The sequence below is a fragment of the Bipolaris zeicola genome, assembly GCF_000523435.1.
Source record: "Bipolaris zeicola 26-R-13 unplaced genomic scaffold scaffold_163, whole genome shotgun sequence".
Taxonomy (NCBI): Eukaryota; Fungi; Ascomycota; class Dothideomycetes; order Pleosporales; family Pleosporaceae; genus Bipolaris; species Bipolaris zeicola.
In genome coordinates, this window is record NW_006912212.1 from 37,825 (window position 1) to 60,439 (window position 22,615).

Consider the following 22,615-nt stretch of genomic DNA (forward strand, 5'->3'; position numbering starts at 1 on the left):
TCTCGTCACAACCCACCATGTCCAACCTATCCACTCTGCAATGCTACCCCCTCCCTTCTTCCTCGTCGCTCGCCGACCAGTTCGTCGGCAAAACGCTGAATGAGCTATCCACACCAGCCGTAGTGCTAGACCGAGCAATCATCAAGCGCAACTGCAATGCCATGCTCAACGTCTGCAAAGAGTTAGGTGTGGGGTTCCGCGCGCACGTCAAGAGTCATAAGACGAAGGAACTGTCTAAGCTACAGGTTGGAGAGGAAGGCACTGCAAATTTCATTGTTAGTACGATTATTGAAGCGGAGAATTTGGCGGAGTTGGTATTGGAGGAGCAGGGAAAGGGGAGGGAGGCTAGTGTATGTTTTTCTTTGTTATATTCTATTCTTCATTTTTTTTGTGACGATGTTCTGCTCAGCATAAGGCTGTCTTGGGATACGGAATTCTGGGTTTCTTCCATTACCCAGCGCCTGCTTTGCACTCATCATTCTCGAAGAGAAGGGAATCGTTTCACTGACGTCACATGTGTAGATCCTCTATGGCGTACCGGTTCCGCAATCCGGTATACCACGCCTGATAGCTCTGGCCGAGAAACTTGGACCGCGATCTGTTAACCTCATGATCGATAACCAGGATGCATTCCTCAAGCTTGTCCAGCATCTCGCTGCATCGAAAAGTCAAGTCGAGTTGGGCGTCTTTATCAAAATCGACACAGGCTACGAGCGTGCGGGCATCAAGACGTCATCTCCATCTTTCCCAACCCTCGTCTCAACCATAGTTTCAAAGACGCAAGAAACAGGATCCAAGTGCTTCTTAAAAGGTTTCTACACTCACTTCGGCCACAGTTACGCTGGATCATCTGAAGACGATGCAGCCTACGGGTTGATCGAAGAGCTAATCGGGCTCGAGGCAGCGACTAAGGCCGTGCCGGCGAGTTTCGCTGGAAAACTGGTGCTGAGCGTTGGTGCGACGCCGACTGCCACAGCAGCCCAGAACATGCTTTCCAGCACTTCCCCACGAGTTCGCGAGTTTCAGACGGTGCTTTCCCGGCTGCAGGCCCAGCACCTCGTCGAACTGCACGCAGGCGTGTACCCGTTGCTCGACTGCCAGCAAGTCGCTACACACGCGCGGCCACCCACCTCTTCATCTGCCAAACCAACACCAGCATTCCAGCCGCTCTCCAAGTCCAACATCGGCATCCGCATGCTGCTAGAGGTGACAAGTGTGTACAACGAGCGCACCAAACCCGAGGCACTCGTCTCAGCCGGCTCTCTCGCCATGGGCCGCGAGCCCTGCAAGTCGTACACTGGCTGGGGCATCGTAACGCCTGACCTGGGCAACTCATCCGCCAAGCACATTTATGACGAGCAGGCAGGCCGGACGGGCTGGATAGTCGGGCGCATCAGCCAAGAACATGGCATACTGACCTGGGAAGGTGACAGGGGCGCGTGTAATGAGTTGGTGATTGGGGACAAGGTCATGGTTTGGCCGAATCACGCTTGCGTCGCCGGTGCAGGGTTTGGATGGTATCTTGTGGTTGATTCGGAGGAGCGTGGTGAGACGGTGGTAGATGTTTGGGTCCGATGGCGGGGATGGTAAGGTATCTACGCACATGTATGTAGAAACTTGCGAAAGAAAAAGCAAAAGAAAAGAAGATGGGAGTGAACCAATATTTCACTACCTAGTACCACTCGGAGCATTTTTTTTAATATATGCCGCATGCCCGCTCATGCGCAATCGTTTTTTGTTTTGCGCCCGGGGGCTTTTTTCCCGTCCCGTTTTAATCCCTGCATCCCTTCTTTTCGTTGCCTTGGGTTTATATGTCTTTTAACATACTATAGAACCACCGGGGGGCACAGACATATGCGGCCGACCGGAGATGGGGGAGAGATATCAGGGGTGTCACCTCTTTCGTTTCTCTCATCTTACGTTACCAGCATGTGACAAAAAAAAAGCCCGTCATCTTAAACTTCCCAACCCTATATCATCCCGGGATTGAGATTCATAACGCCTCAGTCAGCAAAGTGCATGTTGCTTTGTAAACGGGTGGGGTTGTTGCGCTGACACTCAGGGCAGATGAGAAAGAAGATCCATGTTTGCTGCTAGCGGCAAAGCTGCCTGTCTTATTCTCTCGTACTAACAAAACTACCGCAGTAACAGAGCAAAATGCCTGCCTACCTACCTAGGCAGGCAGGCATTTGCTCTGTTCACTTCACGCACACCGTGTATGATAATCCCCTTTAAGGTTTATTTTCCTATTCCCCCCCTTGCATCCCCATACCCGAAATCCAACTCTATACCCCCCCTTGCCTTCAAGATAAATTCTCATCTCGCAAATCTCTAGCGCGGTAAATAACCACAAAACCACATGGTGCATGTTTTGTTAGCCGGGAGGGGGGGGGGGAAAGGGAAGCAAACCTCGCAACCCTCATCCATAAAGTTTCCACCTCGTAAAAGGAAAAAAAAAAGAGAGTTTGTAATACTACCCAAACATCAAGATCTGCATGCGTTACAACTATGTTCGATTTCTACTACTTACGAGCTACTATATCACTCTTTGAACGTCTTTTTTTCTTTCTTGAAAAGCCCTTACGACTCAAGAAAACGCCCTTTGCCCGTTACACCACCAGCCTACCTTAAACGCCATCCCCCCCCCTCAATCCGCACGCCCCCAAGCTAAACCCCCCTCGGTCTCCCATCCCGCGGCCCGGAAGATGGTTTGACAGGTGGCATATCCCCCCTCCCGTGCCTTCCCGATAATAGCTGAACGGGGGGAACGATACATGTAGACCTGAAACAACATCTTCCACCTCTATTATTAGGCTTTTTTTTTCCCTTTGTTTTGTCGGGGTTGCGCTCGAGGGAAAAGGGTCTGGGGGGGTTAAACGAGACTAAAGACCCTCCCGGCCCCCCGGCGCACCTGCAATGATGGGAGAAAGCGTCGTTAGTTTACCTACTGGGCCTTGGGAGGGGACTGGGTTGCAGGGAAGGCGATGCGAGAATGGCACGTGGCAGGGCGGGAAACGAAGGTGATGAGGGGGCGTGGTAGGTAGACAGGTATGTAAGGGAACGATGTGTTGGCAAAGGGCAGTGGGAAATGGGGGTTCAGTGAGGGTTTTTTTTTGCGGCGCAATAGGCTTGAGGGTGGGTGTGTTCGCTTGCGCGGATGACGGGCTGTTTTTTTGATTTGTTTCTTTGGTTGGTGGTGGTGGTTGGTCACTGCACGAAAAGGCACAGTCATTAGGCAAGTCACGAATGTCCTTTTTTTCTTGTTCGGTTTTTGGTGTGTTTGCGAAAAAAAAAGGCTTTCAGGAGCCGACAGGTCTAGTAAGGCGCCACAGGCCCGTCCCTCGTGCGGACCTGGGGCCTGATGACGTTGGAGGAGATGCAGGTGCATGTGTGTGTGTGTGTGTGTGTGTGGTGGGCTGGGGTGTTTCAGCTCGTGAGGTTATCCGTGGTGGAGGGCTGCGATCAGCAAGCTGCCGGCAGGTTCTCGGCGCGCTTTTTCACGAGAGCGACAGAGCGATAGGACGGGATTTGTATGGGCTGCTCAGGGCGGAGGGCAGCGTGGAGATGCAGGCCGTTGCTTATTCGTGTCCCTGGTCTGGTGCTGGCGGCTGCATTGCATCTTCTAGCGTACTTGTTGCAGGTGAGGGGTGAGACGAAGGCAAAAAAACAAGCTGGTGTCGGGGGCAGAGAGAGTCTGGATTGTCTGTATGGATGGATGTACATGGGTGAATGGTAGGACAGCGGAAAAGAAGAGGCACGTGGGTGTTGTGGTCTCGTATAGGTACGCGGCCTGGCGTAGGCGTGAATGCAATGCCCTAGGAGCACTCGACGCACGCATTGTACTACACACCACGCAGCAGAGTACACGGTACAGTACCGTATACCAACCACTACATACTACATACTACTACCCTACCCATCTCGTGTGGTGGCGAGACGGGTTTCCCCACCCTGCTTTTGGCTCGTCAGCCGTCACGGGCACTAAGGAATGCAACCAAACTCGTTGGGGACAAAGCGTGCGCTCCACCTGCAGACGCTCCTGGCGCCCCCCAAAGGCGCTCCCCTGTGGCCGGTGACCTGAGCGCTGGCGAACCAACGCCGCCCTGGACGTTTGGGACCATGTTCGCCGTCCAGTCTACTTTCCGCCATCTCCGATACACGTCTGAACATTTCCATCGCTTGCGCCGTCCAACTTCCCCTCCCTTCCCCCCCACAATGCCCGGTCCAGCCATGTGTCGTTGCTAGTAGTAGGATCTTCCCTGTGGACGTCGAGCCAACCCACTCCCGCGCCAATTCCCCTTCCTCGCTCGCGCGTCCGTGTACTCTACACGCTGCGACGACGCCTTGGGCCGTGAGACAAGGACGTGAATTGGCTTTGTTGCACCACGCCCCGAGCTGATAGCCACCGCTTGGCCCCTGGGGGCCCGCAAATCTGCCCTTTAATCCTTACATCACCATGGTTCCCTTCCGGCGACCCTCCCAGAAAAGTCGCCCTAGCTTCGAAGACGACGACGACGACTCCTACGCATGGCAAGACGAGCGCGACAAACGCATCATGACGGCCACCTTCCCCATCCACCCCATAGCCTCCATGCAGGCCCCCTTTGAAGAGTCTATGCTCGATGCCACGGGCGAGACTGGCCATGTGCCCTTTGTAGCCCCAAAGAGAGGCGTCAAGACTCGGCAGCAGTTGCTGTGCAGAGACGAGACGGCTCTCGAGCCCTCGTGGAACTTTACCTACAGCTGCTACTGGCGCCAGCACCCAAAGGCAAAGTTCCATGCATTGACAAAAACAATTGCCCAGATCGTCTTCGGTGTCCACCTCTTGCATCAGCATCTCGAAAAATCCGTGGCCGACGTGGCCGACATTCTGCTCAAGCATGTCAACGAGCTCGACAGCTTCCTCCAGCGTGCCAACGACGATCTCGAAAGCAGCATGAAGGACATGCTGTTCCGCCACAAGTGTCTCAAGGTCCCCATGGAGCACGTAAACGAATTCGACCGCCTTCTCGAAGACCGCTCTTATCGCGCCCAGCTGCTTGACGGCAACATCGTAATCGAACGCACCATCGGCCGCATGTCCCAACTACTCAATGATTACCTCGTCGACATCAACGTATTCCGCGAAGCAAACCGGGAGCTGGACGTGTACCTGGCCGATGTTGGAGACGCTTGGACATATCGGAACGAGGACATCGGACGAATATACTCCGCCATGTGCGGAAATACTGGGGGTTGGTCGCAGTTCTTGCAAAGCTTGGTCGCAAAGGCAGAAAGATTAGGCGTTGTGCTGGTACAAGTCAGCAGCTACTGCAATGAGATTGAGAAACGCTGTGGTGCTGCCAGTCGCCGAAGCTTGGTAAGATTGTCCTGCCGTCTCTCAGCATCCTCCCTAGCCTGTCCAAGGTTCGGTTCGGGTTGGTTTTATTCCAGAGTACTGACCTGGTTAGATTGCAACGCGTACCTCATCACGGAACTCGTCCAACTCACGTGAGGGTCGCTCCTTCCGGAATTTTGCCAACAATAAACCTCTCCCCACACCACCTTCTGAACGCCCTCCTTTTCTGAGTGCTACATCTTCTGGCCGGGAGACGCCTTCACGACATACTACCGTAAAATCCAAACCTCAACACCAACCTGAAATCATCGACACATCCGACTCTGCCACCGAGACCCCGAAGCGGAGCCAAGATTCATCCTCGTTGTCAGCCGTTTCCAGTGCTGACGTCCGTGTGCAACGCCAGAAAGATCAGAATGAGTATTACCAGGGGACTTGGTTTGCCGAGGAGGACCGTGGAAGAGTGACGCCGCTGTCAGAGTCCACCAGCACACCCCAGCTTCGAGGAAACCAGGAGAAGCCATCGCAATCCAACATGCACGACGACGAGAAATCTTCGCCAACACGACATACGGACACGAAACCAGATACCGAAGATTCTAGTCCTCCCTTGACCGCCAAGGACTCCGCCTACTCCTCCGTCTCCGACGCATCCGCCATGTCGCCAGCATATGGATCACCCCGCTCAGCCTCATCCATGTCATCACGACAAACCGCCCAATTCGGTCTCTTCCCCACTCGAAACCTCAGCACCCCCAAGGGTTCCATCTCCAGCAACCTCGGCAGTAACAAATCCCCCGTCCTCAGCTCCTCCGACTCCTCCCCCAAACCCGGTGATATCCCCAGCCGCCCTCACACCTCCATGTCCACCTACCAAGAGACCCCTGCCAAGCGCCTGTCCAAGCGGAGTAGCTTTACCTCTCTCAAGCGACTCTTTAGCAAGAAGAAGTCGGGTGATATCGGTCCTATCGCTGAGTAGTGATGATTTTCCTCCACTTTCCTCAGTTTCCTTACTCATTTCTTCGTTATATTTCTGTGCAATTCTTGAAACCTCGTATGGCGTTGCATGGCTATATACCCCACCATTTGAAACCGCGTAACTTGATCGTTTCGTTTGCATTTTCAGATGCTTCTTTGTCGTTCTCTTTTTTTGGTGTGTGTCGCGGTTGGTTAAGTTGGCCGTCTTTGGCAGTCGACTGGAAACTGGACAAGTGTATATATTTTGTATTCTCTCGTTTTGCCATCTTACTTTTATCATGAGCTATGCAGTGTGGGATTCGCCTTGTAGGCTGGTATTGTTGGCGTGGGAGATGCCGTTGCGCCAAAGACTCTTGCGGCTGATAGGATCGACCGTCTTGCCCTGCGAAGAGCAGTCGTTGGTGGTATTCGAGGTCGGCGCTGGTAATGCGCAGTATAATAACTGGTTCGAAACCGTTGCCTGATCAGTGGATCCCGGAAAAAGGAGGCTGGGGATGCTTTTGATGGCCGTGGATGTGTCTGAAGGCGTTATGTTGTAACACACATCTCAAGAGCGCACTACACGCGGCGTAAGTAGAATCAATATCCATAAACACATACGTTACTGGCTTTCTTTCTGTCGCCTCCATTTGTTTCAACTCTTGCAGCTGTTCCTCTCTGCTAGGCGGTCGTGAGGAGAGTGGTTCTGGTCGCGATAGGTGTAGAGGAGGCGCGAGCCTCATTGTCAATATCGTCTTCACCTAGCTATCTCCGCCTCCTCACCCCACCTATCATCACGCACTCAAATCCTCAACACCAAACTCCTTTCCATCGAGATACTGGGCACGATAGGAGAAGTCTTACTGCTCTTTTCTCTCTGGGATACTCTTCTTTTTGTTTACTATCGCCATCTCCTTCTGGCCATACCCATAGCTTGTCCGTCAGTCAACGCAACCCACAAGCAAACAAGAGAAAGCTCAGCATAGCGTCGTTGCTTGTACCTTGCATCATCTCTTTGTCTGTTTTCCCATCAGCATATCTTGCATCTGTTGCAGTACCATGCAGTCCGATCAAGACATCAACGGCGGAGGCGGAGGCGGCAGCAGCGGTGGCACATCGAGGGCCTCCAATGCACCAAATACGAGTCGCACATCAGCAAGAACACCAGACCGAGTGCCCAACTCTAAATTCTTAGCTCCTGTTAGCCGTGGTGTCTATTCCATGCTCCGCACTGAGACGGAAATGGGCAGTGTGGGTGACGTCCTCATGGACGACTCGTCCGGCTTTGACAACACCCCTCGCTAGACATAGCGGCATCATGAGACCAGCATGGTGCCGACAGCCTCCTCAATATGCAACACCTCTAGCATAAACAGCGGGCAGTCTCACGGACATCCCTCGCCGTCTTCCGTACTGCGATACCCAACCGCGTCACACCGTCTGCAGTATGGCACGAACGCTATGCCCCCAACGATGCCGATACTCTCTGGGCCACCGCCACCAGGCACACTGAGAAACCGACACCAAGGCCAGCAACGTTCGCAGTCGATAGCACATGCCATACAGCCTTACAGTGGCTTCTCGAGCAACCCGCCTCTTACAAGTCCGCCCCGCGCTTATATCCCGCAATCCCAGAACTCATACGCACACGTTGGTTCATACGAACCAGGCCCCAAGCCAATGAACCTCAACAGTCGGCTGCTATCACCTGCCTTGAACAACAGTATACCTCTGGGTGTACAAGCTTCGCACAGCTCCGAGGGACAGGGGCCGTCAAATAGTGGCTACTACCAATCCAGCATCAGCTCTGCGCGCCCTTATAGTGATAGAGATCGTCAGACCACCCAACAGGGGCAACAGCATGGTGGTCTTGTTAATCCGCACAACTTGGGAAAAACAAGGAACAGGCGGCCATCTCAGTCATTCTCGTTGGGTTCCGAGGAGAGTCAAAGTCAGAGGGAGTTTCGTTTTCCTCTTCAAGAACGTTCAGGCAAAGAGCAGTCGGAAGGTATGCGCAGTGATGCTTCCCAACTCCATCGTAGTCGCGCGACAAACATACATGATGATCAACACTTCGAAGTTCCACCTTTTCTAGAAAATCATAAACAACGCATTGCGGTTGAACCTGCTCGTTTCAAGAGGTCTGTTTCTGGTTCCATGTCTAGCCGTTCGACGAGATTGCGTGCTGGCTCTGATGCTCCGTCATCCGACTTGAATTTGCCTCGCAGCCCTCAACATGGCACACCCACCAGAACATCTCACAAAGAGAGCGGCATGCAGGTACAAAGGCCCGCTGATATGAGCCACGAAAAGAGCATCGTTTTCGGAAAGAAGGCTCCGGTACGGTACTACGAGTACAGTGAAGAGTTTCATGGCGATGGGCACATTGAGTCAGATGTCAGGTCTATTTCTTCCAATCATGTAGATCATATCTATGCTAAACCTGAGGAACATGGCTCAACTGCAGAACAGGAAGGCCAATCAATACCGATGGTAATCGCATCTTCAGAACAAAGAAGCACCTCAGGGCCCGCAGACATCGCGACAAGTAGAGAAGATCGGAACGAGACATGTACGCCGGAGACAGCGAACCTCGAAGCCTCACCAGCTTCGTCTGTAGCCCCGCGGTTTACGAACAACTGGACACAAAAAGAAGCGGGATTTTCGACAAGAGGCGATACCAAGAGTTTAACTGAATGCCTGGACATGTCAGGGAATGATCAGTCTGTTCAGCCGGACAATCTCCTTAACAAGGAGCAACCTGTACCCAATGAACATGTCGTGGAATCAGTCCATCCAGCAGAGAGCGGGAACAATAGCGGTACCGCTTCATTGCAGACCAGCTTGGGTCTTCATATCCAAGAACCGTCATTGGGTGAACAATCATCCAACTCTTTCAATATACCATCGAAACTATCAGGGCCCTTCGCGCTCGAGCTTCTCAGCGACTATACGGAACTTAAGTCAGCTTCCAGTATACCAATCAACCAAGAGGAATTCCCACTGAATCCAGATTCCCTTTCTTCTCCAGCAATCCAAGTAGCTGCTGTACCTGGTCCGTCCGAAGTCACAAATGCAATCCAAAGAGAAGAGTCTCCCATGGGACGAAGATTCAGATTCCTGATCCCTCAACAGATTGACTCGCACTCTGCACTTGTTGGAAACCCAGGCCCTACCGGATATCAGCACAACCTTGACACCACATGTTCTGGAACTCAATCACCACCACTTGTATATCCCCCTCGAGACCACATTGTTCGCTCCCAGACGACCCATCACCAAGCAGCTGTTACAAGCGACGCCGAGCCAACTTCGCATACAGCATAGTATGGTCATGGCACACCAGCTTCGGTACCATCGACAGGCGTCCAAGGCGACGCCGCAACTAGCCTCCACTTAAGGCATGAACGCAGAAGTTCAGCCAGCAAAGCCTGTACTGAATTCGCCCAATCCCACAGCTTGCCTTCAGCGCACTCCGACTTCGGCGAGCCGAGTGATGATCTAGCTTTGCACCACACTCGCTCCACGGGTGACATCTATCACAAAGCGAACGCGCCGGGTCAGTCTAGGAATGGAAGTGGCAGTACACCTGTATCGACCAGTGACATGCAAGTCTCTCCTTTTCTGCCAGGCAAGCACCGAGAAGTTGAGAGAGTGGACATCGGGACATGGCGCACCGGGTACGCTTCGCCGTTTACAAACTGCTTCAGGCGGCGGAAGCTTACTGCTGCTGCTGCTACTGCATCTACTGATGAGGAAGAGGATTTATGCGTGCGACCCGTGAAGAGAGGGTTGTCTACCAATCCCAGGCTTGTGGCGAGGCTTCCGCGTGGGATGGTTGATCGAGTGGATGGATAAGATGATCTTGCAAAGGATGGGGGTGGTGTGGTGTAGATGAAAACTCATGAGGATGGTTATGAAGTTTGTTTTGGTGATGGTTTTAATGTGAGTGTTGAGAGTGCAGTGACGGAGGAGAAGATAGATTGCGCTTGCATGATATTACTTCCTACCCGCTTGCGCCTTCGTCTCCTACGCTGATGCCTTCCCAAATGCTAGAGTGGGAGGAAACTGCTTCCTGAAATCTTTTTTCCACAACCGAATGTATTCTCTCGGTGTTAACGTGTGAGAATTCATAAGCATTTGTGCGGGAAGCAGTATTTGGGCATTAAACCCAAGACAGCGAAACGATGCTTTGAACCTCCACTTTCTATGCAATTTCTTTTGATTAATATCTTAGTAGTTTTCTAGTAGCCATTCGATACCCAGCGCACTTTTTTCAGCTATCGTAACATGTTACTCAGGACTGTAAAGAATAGCACTATATATTGAAAATGGCTCCTCAAACGCACCACACCGTTACAAGAGCGAAATGTGCTGCGTTGTTATGTAGTGAGTCGTCGTGTTTCTTATTTAAAGGTTTAATAGATCGAAGAGAAAGATTTTTTCTGTTTTCATCAAGTGCCGAGGTATGGTTATTGTCAGAAAATGAGGGCGGAGGGTATAGTGTAGTATCACACGGCAAGCCTGTAGAGACTTCCGGACAACTATTCAGCATAAAGTCCAAGTCGTTTATGGATGAGATCTTGGGTATAATGATTGGCTGTATGAAAATGTGCAATGTGCGACGTCAGCAAGAATACCCGAATGAACGGGCGACATCACTGTGCGGAACGGTTTGGAGTATTGAATCATTTCATTTTCATATTCCCAGCTGCTATAGCTGTCCATTGCCACTTGTCTACTCAGACCCATGACACTTCTCCATATACTCTGCCCAAAAGCAAGCGCTTAAGCAGCGATGGTGACCTCAACCTCGACACCGGCCTCGATGTTGATGATGATCTGCTTGACGACCTCGGTGGGGGCGTGGAGGTCAATGAGACCTATTACAATTGTTAGCCTTGCGCCTGCACATGCCTCAGGTTGTAGTGCTTACGCTTGTGGATGCGCATCTCGTAGGTGTCCCAGGTCTTGGAACCCTCACCGCAAGGGGTCTTGCGGGTGGTGATCTTGAGGTGCTTGGTGGGCAGACGGACGGGACCCTTGACGCGGAGCTCCTTGTTCTTGGCACGGTCGATGAGCTCCTGGCAGACCTTCTCGAGGGACTTGACGTTGCGAGAGGTGAGGGTGATTCGGATCTTGTGGATCTTGGGACCTGCGCTGTGTGTGAGAACGTCGTCGTCGCAAATGTTACATGCGCGGTTCCTTACCCTCACCGAAGTCCTTCTCGGCCTTGTTGTAAGACATCTTGTTGGATTGGAGGTCGGAGTGTTTGTTGTTGTAGGTGCTGAGTGTAGATTCCAGTCACGACCTGGATCCTTGATCTCGGTAATGTGATGACTGGGGCGGCGTTAAAATTGGCGACGGCGTTCGTAGTCGTTGAATTCTCGCGCTTCGACAAAAATCACTTTGTGGGCGGCGACTGCCAAGATTGCGGGCGCTAGTGCCAGATCGGGTATCGCTCCCTTTTGATCGCGCCCCAGGCAGACCCATGAGCCATCATGACTCCATGACTAGGATAAAAACACCCAGATGTGAAATCCATAAAGACTTGCTTCCGACCGTTACGCCGCGCTTGTACTCCCCACTTCTCATTTATCTCCTTCTTCATACGGCCACCCGGAGTAATGTCACTACCCCACTTTGCTCCATTCCCCGATGCAAAAGTCAGAAAGAGCATACTACCCGAGGAATGGCAACTTTATCTCGACTCATGGTCTTCATTGGCTGAGCTATACCTGCGCCTAGGAGATCAACAATTTGTATCAACAATTCAAGAGAAGGATACGCTTACTCCATTTCTGACGTCTTTCTTTCATGAACTGGCCAATGACGACACGTTACCATCTACCGTAGCGTCTTTGCGAAAGAAGGCTTTCTTTCTATCACATCGGCTGCTTTCAAGAGACGACATCCCAAATGCTCTCCTCAGCTGGTCAGCCCTCTCTGATCTCTGCCATGTCTACCCGAAGAGCGAGCAACTTCGCACACTTCTACAGGGTCTGTGGAAGCGAAAGGGCGCAACTATTGAAAAATCACTCCAGACCGCCAAGACATCATTGATCAGAAATCTGGAGTCGAAGCGACCAGAGGAGACCGAGAGCACTCTTGATAGGGTAGCGCCCCTTCTCAGAGCCTCGACTGATGCGAGTCTCTTCATGCTTACCGGATCCGACTTTCTAGATGCTCTTTTGGCAGCGTATCCACGAGTACCCCAGCCCATGCAGAAAAAGCTTGTGACAGTAACATATCTTGGCCTCACAGCAGCGTTGGAAGGCCTTAAACCAAACTACTCGCTTCTTTCCGATCATCTATATAGTCTAAAGTCTAGCGAAGAACAAGAGCAGAAGAAAGAGCCAGGAAAGAAAACACTAGTAGCAGATCTGGTCACAAATACGCCGTTCTTGGAGAAGATCAGAGACAAGGCCACTGCTCCAGAAGCGTCAAGAGTGAAAAATACGGCAGCGACACTCAGTGCTTTCCGTCAATCGGGTATTGCTCGGCCTAAGAAGTTGATACGACGGAAGACGAACAAGGGCAAAGCCAAGGCAACGCAGGATGAGTACGGTCACGGGGCTTTTATCGGAGAGATTCATGTTCACCGGATGAGCATGATTACCCAGATACAAGACCTTTTTCCAGACCTCGGTGCTGGATTTATTGTGAAGTGTTTGTATGAGTACAATGATGATATCGAGCAAGTCACTGCACACCTACTAGAAGAGTCATTACCACCGCATCTTGCCGAAGCGGACCGTAGTGAGAAGTTGTGAGTTCTACTTGTGACAACCACTTTGGACTCGCCATGCTTACAAACTATAGGCCTACTCCCACGACACCATCACAGCCGCTTCCACCTCCCCGATCAAGTCAATACATCCCTGAGCGTCGTAATGTATTCGATGATGATGATTTTGATAAACTTGCTGTCGATACATCCCGCCTTCACATTGGTCGGCGAGGCCAAGACCTCAGCGCTGATAAGATCCTCTCTGACCGCAGCAAGACGCCCGCCAAGTCGTCTATCTGGGCCGCTCTATCAGCCTTTGATTCAGATGACGATGAGCGAGACGACACCTACGATGTTGAAGATGTCGGTGCATCAGTCGATACCGCCGCGCTAGGACCAGGAGAAGACGCTGATCTCGGCGATAAGAACGAGGAGGCTTTGTTCCGCGCATACACCATGACACCCGAGCTATTTGGTCGCGATTCAGACACTAGAAGAGGCAAAGCACGAACTGCTCTCAAGAGCGAGACAGGAATGACGGATGAAGCAATCGAGGGCTGGGGGATAATGATGGGACGAAATCCCAAGCAATTACGGCGTCTCGAGGCGAAATTCTCTACTTTCCAGGGCCAACAGCGAGAACTACAGTCAACGGCATGGAGGGAGAGCCCTGCAGAATCTGGAGATGAAGCTAGTGGCGATGGATCTGGTGGTCGCGGAGGAAGAGGTGGCGGGGGTAGGGGCAGAGGAAGAGGCCGTGGACGAGGCGGAGTGGGTGGCGGTAGAGGCGGTGGTAACGTCGCTGGCCCTAATGATGACAAAGCAACGCAAATCTCGCGGCAGAGAAAGGAAGCGAATAAGGGATCGAGTGCAAATCATAACCGCAAGGCGCAGCGAGGGAAGAAGATGGCTAGAGCAGGCTTTCCAGCTAGCTAGTTCGGGATTGACATTGTTAGCTGTTCTAGACTTTTGCTGTGAGTTCAATCAATCTTGTTGTGCGAAACCATGCTGTGTTCGATAGCCAGTCTTCACACGACCAAGTTTCATGATGCACTGCAATCCTCACCCTGTGCTGGCTGCTGCAGTTCATCGAAGCTCAACATCCATTACTTTTCCGAGATCACCCACATGTTCTTGCTTACGTAGGGAATCTCGGGTCTTTCCGTATCTGCAGCAGTGTATTGATAAGTATATGCATTTCAGCCTCTTTGTACATACTGCTCTAGTATCCTTTTTCCAAGGGCACCCCTCTTAGACAGTCTCTAAAAATATCCTATTCGAAGCACAGCAAAGAGTGATTCGTTTCTTGTCCCCAATTGTGAGGTTGCAGGCTGTGCCCAGCCACGTGATGGGTAATCACGTGAAGTCTTGACTGCAGTCATGTTCTGCACAGCGCCTGACTAGTAGTGGGATGGATTTGTTTTAGCACAACCAGTTTCCTAGCACACAAAAATGGACCTGATTTCCTATTGGCCTGGTCTTACAGTGAGCATCGTCAGTTTGCGTTAGATAGAAAGATGTATTCTTTGGGGCCTGACTACCAGCGCGCAGGGACTTGGGCGCACGCTTTTCTTAATACAGACGTATCGATGCTATTCCATAAAAGATGATAGTTTAAGTGACAAGAGATCAGGGAATCTTTCCATTGGATTACTACTCCATGTAGAATAGAGCAGCAGAAATATATTCATGGTGAGCCTACAGGCTGGGCTCACCACAGACTAGCGTAGAACAAAAGAAATATAAGCACCGAAATCAGCTCGGCAAGCAGTGTTCTCCAACGCGACACAATCTCAATGCATTCCATCAAGCCAGCCGTATGTCAGTATTCCTGGTATCTTAATCATCCTCAGTAGTCTAGTTGATACACATTCAATGGGCCGTTTAGTGTGTACTTATTTTCAGGACGCATGGCATAGTAGGGTATGTTCACTCTTCTAGCCTCGCTTCCTGTACGTCTCAGGTGAACCGTTATTTCATCTGCGTAGGCTATTGATGTGGCCGACGGAAGCAGCCAACTTTATCCTTGCACTGAGACCACTATCTAGCGTACCGTTCACCAGTGTTGACTAGTGAAGGCTGAGACCAGACTATTATGGAGGCTCAGCTCCAGCTGAAATATCCGAGCATTGCGCGGCGGATATAATAATGGTTCGTTTTCATTCATCTCCTCCAGTCTTCCTAACATCTCAATCTAACCTAAATCTATTTTACAAGTCTTTCGCCATGGTCAAGTGCGCCAGTAGATACAATCTGATCGATTCGTCTACGTCGGAGTCACCAACAGAAACTTCAATTGATCTGAAAGACCCTCATGCCAGACCTATAAGCCGCCGCATGCATCATGGCAGGTTGTTTTGGACTGAAATCTGCTGGCGCTTGATGGCTACTCTGGTATTTAGCATTGCTATGACGGCCGTTCTTTACAGTTTCTCATTAAAGGGCGTCCTCGGTCGTTGGGAGAGACGCTGGTTCAGTGCATTGGCCATTTTTCTCTCGTCGCTGGTGAGCCTGAGCACGGGTTCGCTTCTAGGCTTATTAGGCAGCATGATTCGTTGGCCTTTGCTAGCACGTAAGCTCTACACAGCAGTTGATGTAAGGTTATCTTCTATTGCAAACATCTTGTTATGCTGACAACCTAGATTAGGTCGACCTAATTCTAGGCATATCAAATCCAACTGGGGCTGCTAAGCTCATCTGGATTACATACTGTGCACAAAAGAAAGTGGTGTGTTACCACAGTAACCGTTTTGGTCTATTTACTCGCCAATATCATTGGCCGGCTTAGTGTCGCTGCGTTCGGATTGACCTTTGATTTGAACGAAGAACAACGAATAGAGTACCCTACCAGTATAACTAACTGGAACACAAAAGACTGGGTTGGTGACTCTATGCTCTCGAGCGATCACGGATTATCTGATTCTGATATTGGGTTTTACTTTCTTAATGAAAATCTCCGTAAGTCTGAGAGGAGTACTAGATTATATCGGTGAAAGTGCGTGTTTAATAACAAGAACAGAACGTATGAAACGGTACGCAAAAACAGGCCTTGGGATCGTGCCTGACAGCTTCTTCGATTTCAGCAACTCCTCCACTTATAATATGACAAATATAAATGGACAAGGCTTGAATCGTGTGGTTGAGGGAGAATACGTAACTTACTCGTACTATTTGAGAGATTACCGCCGTGAAGAAATTACGAAATCCAATACTAGTGTGGTCCACAGTTCATCCAGGTATTCTGGGGGAACTATGTCGCTACGTGAAAACCAGGAGAGGGTGGTCGATTATCGTAAGCACAATACGACACCGATGCTCCAAATCTACTAACCACAAATCCTTCATTTAGGTGACGTTATAGATACTGCAATATTTGACATTATTCTGAAAACCATTTATATGATGGAAATAGATGTAGAAGATAATATTATATGGATAGCTCCCCTGAATCATTCAGAACTATATGAAGATTCAGCTTGCGCGACAACATGTAAGGGCCACCACCTATCCTATAATTCCTAAATTCTGACAATAGAAACTTCAGATCTTTATGCTGATTCTTACACGGACCTTGAGAAACAAAGCAATAGTAGCGGGGTACTATTCGAGTGTTACACGTGTACTAGTCATAATAACAGCATACCGGGGCTTGGGCTACTCGAATCGTCCAACAGCAACACCTACAATGCTTCAAATCTTCTCCATCGAGTTGGTCATTTTGACTACGAGTGGCAAGAAATAGGGAAAGACACTGTATACGGTGTGAGATCTTACTCTGATAGAGAGTATGACGAACACTTCGCAACCGGGCTCGGCACTGTGCTCCAGCAAGATGGAGAGTCATATTTTAACTCAAATGTTAGCATTGCATTCCAGGGAAAACTGCAGCCTGCCCATCTTGCAGCACGTCTCCCTATTCTCGCCATCTTAGGTGCTGACATGCAGCTGCCAAAGGTGACAAAAATCCCAGGCGCATCTGAGCGACTATTCATCGATGTCAGATTGAAAGTCAAACTCAAGAAACCAATTATGGTCCTATTGTGTATCTTTGGAGGTCAAATACTGGCTATTGGAGTTGTTCTTTTCTATTGTAGGAAGGTTTTCATAAGAGATCATACCAGCAGTCTTTCTATTGCCAGATTGCTGAAAACGACCATGGAAGACGTGGAAGGAATGAGTACATGTACGGGCGAGGAACTTGCCGAACATCTAGATAGCAAGGGTGTGATGATGAGATATGGAACACGGCGGAAGAGCGACAAGACGTTGGAGGTAGATCTCTGGGACGATGTCGAGGAAGATTTCCCAGATGCTATATATTCATAGGAGATGGTATTGGAGCCTGTGTTATCGGCACTCATAATTTGAATCCCGAGTTCAGTAGGCGAGTATTGGCAGCCTTTACACTATTCCGTGTTGCAGAGGTGTCACTCTATTTCATTCCAACGTAATCTTGGAAATGGCATCTTCACACACACACACACACACACACACACACACACACACACAAATGGACAGCGCTTGTCAGACGCCTTTGGTCATTTGCTTTGTTTTTAGACACTCCTTTTATCTATTCGGCATGATATGCTTGTTGTTTACACATCTGAATCGCTCGCCTATACAAGAGGCAGTGAACTAGTACAAGGATTGCTTGGACTTCCGTTGCTGTGAGTTGCCTTATTTCTATATATATATGATTTTGACCTCTCATTACAAATCGCGGAACATGACGGATCGCATGGGATTTTTCGTGAATTTCACGAATACCTGATGAAGAGTTACAGATGTTTCTACCTACAAATGCGGGTAAAGAGAAATCTTCCTTCCAAGATGATAAAAAAGACGTAACCATGATGCGTTGTGTGCAGACTGTAAACTGCGCTTGGCACACGACTAGCGCAACGTCACTTACCTATTAGACTGATACGTGTGCCGTCCTGTGACACTTACATTTGACTCATAGATATATTGCAAATAAGAAATCATTCTGACATCAAATCAGCAAAACATCTAAGTTTTCAGATACTCTTCTTCAGTAGTATAGTGAATACTGAGTCGGTTGTCAACTCTACGTGAACCTGTTTTGGGAATGCAGCCTGCCAAGTACCCTAAATTTCCTATTTCGGTGACCAGTTCTAGAGTATAGGAATATAAATAACAAGGCCACTACATGCAAAATTCAACGCTTTTTTTCGAAGTCAGATAAGCACATGCCCGTATGATGGAGGCCTATTCTCTTTTTATCTTCCCCCCTTCCTCTCTCTCGTTCCCTTTCTTTTTCTATCACGGTGCGGGTTCACATGAAGAAGGGACAGACACGAGTACAGATTCTATTGCTACAGACTGATCGGATGGAGTCCTACTATAGGTAGTGTAGAGTGGTTGAAAGGACATAGCTCAAAGAGTCACACCAGCGTCGCGGAGCTATTTTCTGTGAGATTCCATCGAGAAGTTGTCTGGAGGGTGTTTAGTTCGGTTCAAGAATACTGAACCCCTTCTATGTTAAAGGTCGAAAAAAACAAACGGAACTGTATTACTAGAGGCAGTAAGCTCGGGCATATACTTTCCAACCACATATCGTTTCCGGCCATCCCATTGTTAAGAATAAGATTCTTGAGTAAAAGCAATGTTAGACTTCGGTGCCAAGAGCTCTCAGGTTTAGTTTTCGCGGATGAAGCAACAGTGTGTATGAACAGGGTTCTGCAAGTAACTTTTATACTGTACTTGTACTCGTAACTTAAGTTGAACACATTGAAATACAAGGGCCCATTACTTATTGCTATATACTCAAGCTTTATGCAACATGCTCAGTTACTCAGTAGTGCCAAGGCATACTGATCAAATAGTAGGTCACGTGATTGCGGCACGGTTAGAAGGATTGCGGCGCAGCGTTTCAAGCTGCATCCTCTGAAATCCCTACTAGTCTGTGTTCGTGCATAACGTGTAAGCGTTTTTAAGGGTCTTGACAGGTGGTCATCCCCCGCAGCTGCTTGGCTTTGCCGCTGCACCCTCTTCAGCCCAATCGTTCATTCATTGTGTCAGCCTTCACACTCTCATCGCCGTTAGCTAGTAACTGCTCAGAATCAGATCGCTGCTATTTCCAGTATGGATCCGCTCAGTGTTGCGGCCAGCATCATCGCGATTCTTCAGCTTTCAGCTAAGGTGCTTAGCTACCTGAACAACGTCAAGGATGCCCCAAAGGACCGCGCGAAATGCGCAGTGGAGGTATCAAGTCTTCACAGCCTCCTCCTCAGTTTAAGATTTCATTTGGAAGAGGGAGATGCCAGCCAGTCATGTTACGTCGCTGTCCGAGAGCTCGCAGTCGAGAATGGACCGCTAGACGAGTTCAAGCAGGCGTTGGAGAAGCTACAAGCTAGGATGACTGACGGGGGTCGACTAAAGAAGGCTGGTGATGCGCTTATGTGGAAGTTCAAAAAGGAGGAGATTTCAGAGGTTTTAAATCGAATAGAGCGACTGAAGACACATATATTGGTCGCGTTGCATATGGATCATTTGTGAGTTCTTAGATTGACACGGCAGAGCAGTATAGCTTACATATACAAGCAAACTTTTGAGAGATCTTAAAGCTGACACCAACATCGTTCGGGAGCATGTATCTGTTATCGAGTCTGGGGTAGACACGATTCAACAGAACCAAGATTCTGCAAAGCACAGCAGGCTTCTGAAATGGATATCTGCCTCAGACTACCCCGCTCAGCAATCGAGTATCATCAAGCATAGGCAGGAAGGAACCGGACAGTGGTTTCTGAATACGCATGAACTAGCGCATTGGATCAATGAGAGCAAGGCTACGCTCTTCTGCCCAGGTATCCCCGGAGCTGGCAAGACTATGATCGCAGCTATTACGATTGATCATCTGCTAAATACAGTCCAGAACGGTTCATATGGGGTTGCTTATGTGTACTGCAACTACAAAGCTCGAGAGGAACAAGACGTTTCGAGCCTACTGGCAGCAATTCTCAAGCAACTAGTCCAGGGTCGATTATCGACGGTAGATCGCTTAGAACAATTGTATCTGAACCACGCCAACCGAGGAACTAAGCCATCCTTCGAAGAGATATATAGCGCGCTTCGAGACGTGGTTGCATCTTATAAATCTGTATATATAGTGATCGATGCACTGGATGAATGCCATGGAGGCACTCGTTGCCAGTTCCTGGCCAAACTCAGAGACCTCCAGGTAATACAGGATGTTCGCCTGATGGCCACCTCGCGACCTATGCCAGATATCGAGGACGCTTTTAGTACAGGGCCAAGTCTAGAGGTGCAGGCTAGCAGAGAGAAGTGCAGGAGAAGATAGCAGATGCAGCGGGTGGCATGTGAGTATCATATACAATCAAGGTAGTGATGCGCACTTACCCAGTTGTAGGTTTCTACTTGCTTTTCTGCACACAGATTCGCTGCGAAGCAGGATGACCGGTAAACAGGTAAAAAACATTTTGGACACACTCAAAAAAGGGGCAGCTGGACTTGACGACGCGTACAAAGAGGCTCTTCAGAGAATCGATAGTCAGTCAAAGGTTGACTGTGAATTGGCTAGAAAGGTCCTGTCGTGGATCACACTCGCCAAACGACGGCTCACTACCGCCGAGATCTGCTGCGCTCTAGCAGTAGAGCCTGGGGAAGACGAGATAGATCCAGAGAATATGCACACTCCGGAGGACCTGGTCTCTGTATGTGCTGGTCTTGTCGCTGTTGACCAAGAGAGCGATATCATTCGTCTCGTACATTACACTACACAGGAATACTTCGAGCGGACTGGAAATGTGTGGAACCCCGGAGGCCATGTGTATATCGCTACCACATGCCTTATGTATCTGTCGTTCAGCGCTTTCCAGAGTGGCAGCTGCCTTAGTGACGAAGAGTTTGAAGAAAGGTTGCAGGAAAATAGCTTCCTGGACTATGCGGCTAAGTATTGGGGATGCCATGCGAAAACCGTCGAAGTAGAGGTCGCCGCTCGTGCCTGTGAGCTCCTTCAAGGGAACTCTTTTTCATCAATTGAACAGGTTTTATTAGCCTCCGACTACAACTACGAAGGGTATAGCACAGGTTATTCTGTTCGTACACCCTTGCACTACACATCACAGTTTGGACTCCCTGGCATAACTGAGAAGGTGTTGGCTACTGTAGATGTGCCTATTGTAGAGGCGGTAAACGCTAAAGATAGCCTGGGATGCGCTCCTTTGACTTCTGCAGCAGAGAATGGCCAGCTTGAGATGGTGCAACTACTGCTTGACAAGGGCGCCGACGTCAACGCGCAGGGTGGAAAGTACTGCCACGCAGAGGATGGAGATTTCTACACCGCACTGCAGGCAGCCTCAGCAGGAGGCCACGAGCAGGTAGTCAAGATGTTGCTGGACAGGGGTGCTGAGGTTAACGCGCAGAGTGGAGAGTACGGCAACGCACTACCGGCAGCATCATACAGTGGCCGTGAGCAGATAGTCAAGATGCTACTCGATGCAGGCGCTGATATCAACGCGCAGGGTGAAGAGTATGGTAACGCGCTACAGGCAGCTTCAGCGGAAGGCCATGAGCAGGTAGTTAAGATACTGCTGAACGCGGGTGCTGATGCCAACGTGGGCGCCGACGTTAACGCACTATACCTAGCTTCAGCTGGAGGCCACAATCACGTGGTCAAGACGCTACTTGGCGCGGGCGTTGACGTTAACGCCCAGAGTATAGTCTACGATATAGCACTATACATAGCTTTAGATCGAGGCCACATGCAGGTGGTCAAGACGCTGCTGGACGCGGGCGCCGACGTCAACGTGGGCGCCGATGTTAGCGCACAGGATGGGTTCTATGTCAACGCACTATGCCTAGTTTCAGCTCAAGGCTATGAGCATGCAGTCATGATGCTGCTTGATAGAGTCGCTGATATGAGCCGGGAAGCTGATCCTGTGTTAAGACCAGACTAGCTTTTCTCAGGCACCTAGAAAGCATTCTTAGCCTACGTAGGAGGAAGCATAGGACACTAAGGCACGGTGAATCTAGAAGGGATCAAGCCCAGAAGGCTTCATTAACTCTCACCTCTCTCCTCTTCCGCTCCTATCTCCTTTCTATCGCTCGTTTGTTTAACTTTGTTCTTTGCTAATTACTCTTTTCTATTTGCTTTGATCTTTAATCCCTAACCCCTGTTTACAGTTAAAACAAGCTGCTGGCTTAATAAACTGTTTCTCTCATCAACATTTGGTCTAGTAAGCCGATTGTTTGAACTAATGCGTCCTGTCTCTTCCCTATCATTGATTTTGTATCTCGTATTTTTTGTCTTTTAAATATTTTTGACATATAGTGAGTTTGCTTCATTGGTAGGACACTATCAATTTTAAATGTTAAAATATATAACTATTGTATGCGACTGTTATGGGGTAGGCAAAGCCCACCCGCTTTAGCCTCGGGACCAGCCTTAATGATATTAGCGATGGAAAGGAAGTCTATCACGTACGTGTTAGTAGGCACGTGATGGATGGCTGGGACGGTTTACCGCCCGGTGGTAGACGGGCTGGGCACTATGCCGCTAGCAGGGTTAGCTATTATTATCTAGTAGCACATGCCCAGAACTCTATGGG

General features: G+C 49.8%; 9 protein-coding genes across 9 annotated transcripts; 8 read left to right on the forward strand and 1 right to left on the reverse strand.

Moving 5' to 3' along the window:
- Nucleotides 1-17: 17 nt before the first annotated feature.
- COCCADRAFT_7503 (uncharacterized protein) lies at nucleotides 18-1,590 on the forward strand (the record flags this gene model as incomplete). The annotated part of the gene is made up of 2 exons (XM_007717040.1): nucleotides 18-350; nucleotides 523-1,590. The coding sequence occupies 2 exons, from the start codon at nucleotides 18-20 to the stop codon at nucleotides 1,588-1,590; spliced, it is 1,401 nt and encodes a 466-aa protein (XP_007715230.1).
- A 2,866-nt stretch (nucleotides 1,591-4,456) lies between these two features.
- Nucleotides 4,457-6,317, forward strand: COCCADRAFT_103857 (uncharacterized protein; the record flags this gene model as incomplete). The annotated part of the gene is made up of 2 exons (XM_007717051.1): nucleotides 4,457-5,359; nucleotides 5,451-6,317. 2 exons carry the CDS (start codon nucleotides 4,457-4,459, stop codon nucleotides 6,315-6,317), a joined length of 1,770 nt encoding a protein of 589 aa, XP_007715241.1.
- Nucleotides 6,318-7,354: 1,037 nt separating this feature from the next.
- On the forward strand, nucleotides 7,355-9,622 carry COCCADRAFT_7505 (uncharacterized protein; the record flags this gene model as incomplete). The annotated part of the gene is made up of 2 exons (XM_007717041.1): nucleotides 7,355-7,546; nucleotides 7,607-9,622. The coding sequence occupies 2 exons, from the start codon at nucleotides 7,355-7,357 to the stop codon at nucleotides 9,620-9,622; spliced, it is 2,208 nt and encodes a 735-aa protein (XP_007715231.1).
- A 1,461-nt stretch (nucleotides 9,623-11,083) lies between these two features.
- COCCADRAFT_7506 (uncharacterized protein) lies at nucleotides 11,084-11,542 on the reverse strand (the record flags this gene model as incomplete). The annotated part of the gene is made up of 3 exons (XM_007717042.1): nucleotides 11,084-11,178; nucleotides 11,232-11,450; nucleotides 11,506-11,542. 3 exons carry the CDS (start codon nucleotides 11,540-11,542, stop codon nucleotides 11,084-11,086), a joined length of 351 nt encoding a protein of 116 aa, XP_007715232.1.
- A 380-nt stretch (nucleotides 11,543-11,922) lies between these two features.
- Nucleotides 11,923-13,961, forward strand: COCCADRAFT_103869 (uncharacterized protein; the record flags this gene model as incomplete). The annotated part of the gene is made up of 2 exons (XM_007717052.1): nucleotides 11,923-13,064; nucleotides 13,118-13,961. 2 exons carry the CDS (start codon nucleotides 11,923-11,925, stop codon nucleotides 13,959-13,961), a joined length of 1,986 nt encoding a protein of 661 aa, XP_007715242.1.
- A 1,290-nt stretch (nucleotides 13,962-15,251) lies between these two features.
- Nucleotides 15,252-17,351, forward strand: COCCADRAFT_39329 (uncharacterized protein; the record flags this gene model as incomplete). The annotated part of the gene is made up of 7 exons (XM_007717053.1): nucleotides 15,252-15,376; nucleotides 15,428-15,620; nucleotides 15,673-15,736; nucleotides 15,768-15,904; nucleotides 16,170-16,317; nucleotides 16,375-16,439; nucleotides 16,635-17,351. 7 exons carry the CDS (start codon nucleotides 15,252-15,254, stop codon nucleotides 17,349-17,351), a joined length of 1,449 nt encoding a protein of 482 aa, XP_007715243.1.
- Nucleotides 17,352-19,130: 1,779 nt separating this feature from the next.
- Nucleotides 19,131-20,346, forward strand: COCCADRAFT_103867 (uncharacterized protein; the record flags this gene model as incomplete). Its single annotated transcript, XM_007717054.1, has 2 exons — nucleotides 19,131-19,540; nucleotides 19,590-20,346. 2 exons carry the CDS (start codon nucleotides 19,131-19,133, stop codon nucleotides 20,344-20,346), a joined length of 1,167 nt encoding a protein of 388 aa, XP_007715244.1.
- A 70-nt stretch (nucleotides 20,347-20,416) lies between these two features.
- Nucleotides 20,417-20,995, forward strand: COCCADRAFT_46890 (uncharacterized protein; the record flags this gene model as incomplete). Its single annotated transcript, XM_007717055.1, has 1 exon — nucleotides 20,417-20,995. A coding segment is annotated over one exon (579 nt), but the record flags the coding sequence as incomplete, so codon positions are not given.
- Nucleotides 20,996-21,259: 264 nt separating this feature from the next.
- On the forward strand, nucleotides 21,260-21,661 carry COCCADRAFT_51153 (uncharacterized protein; the record flags this gene model as incomplete). Its single annotated transcript, XM_007717056.1, has 1 exon — nucleotides 21,260-21,661. A coding segment is annotated over one exon (402 nt), but the record flags the coding sequence as incomplete, so codon positions are not given.
- Nucleotides 21,662-22,615: the final 954 nt, after the last annotated feature.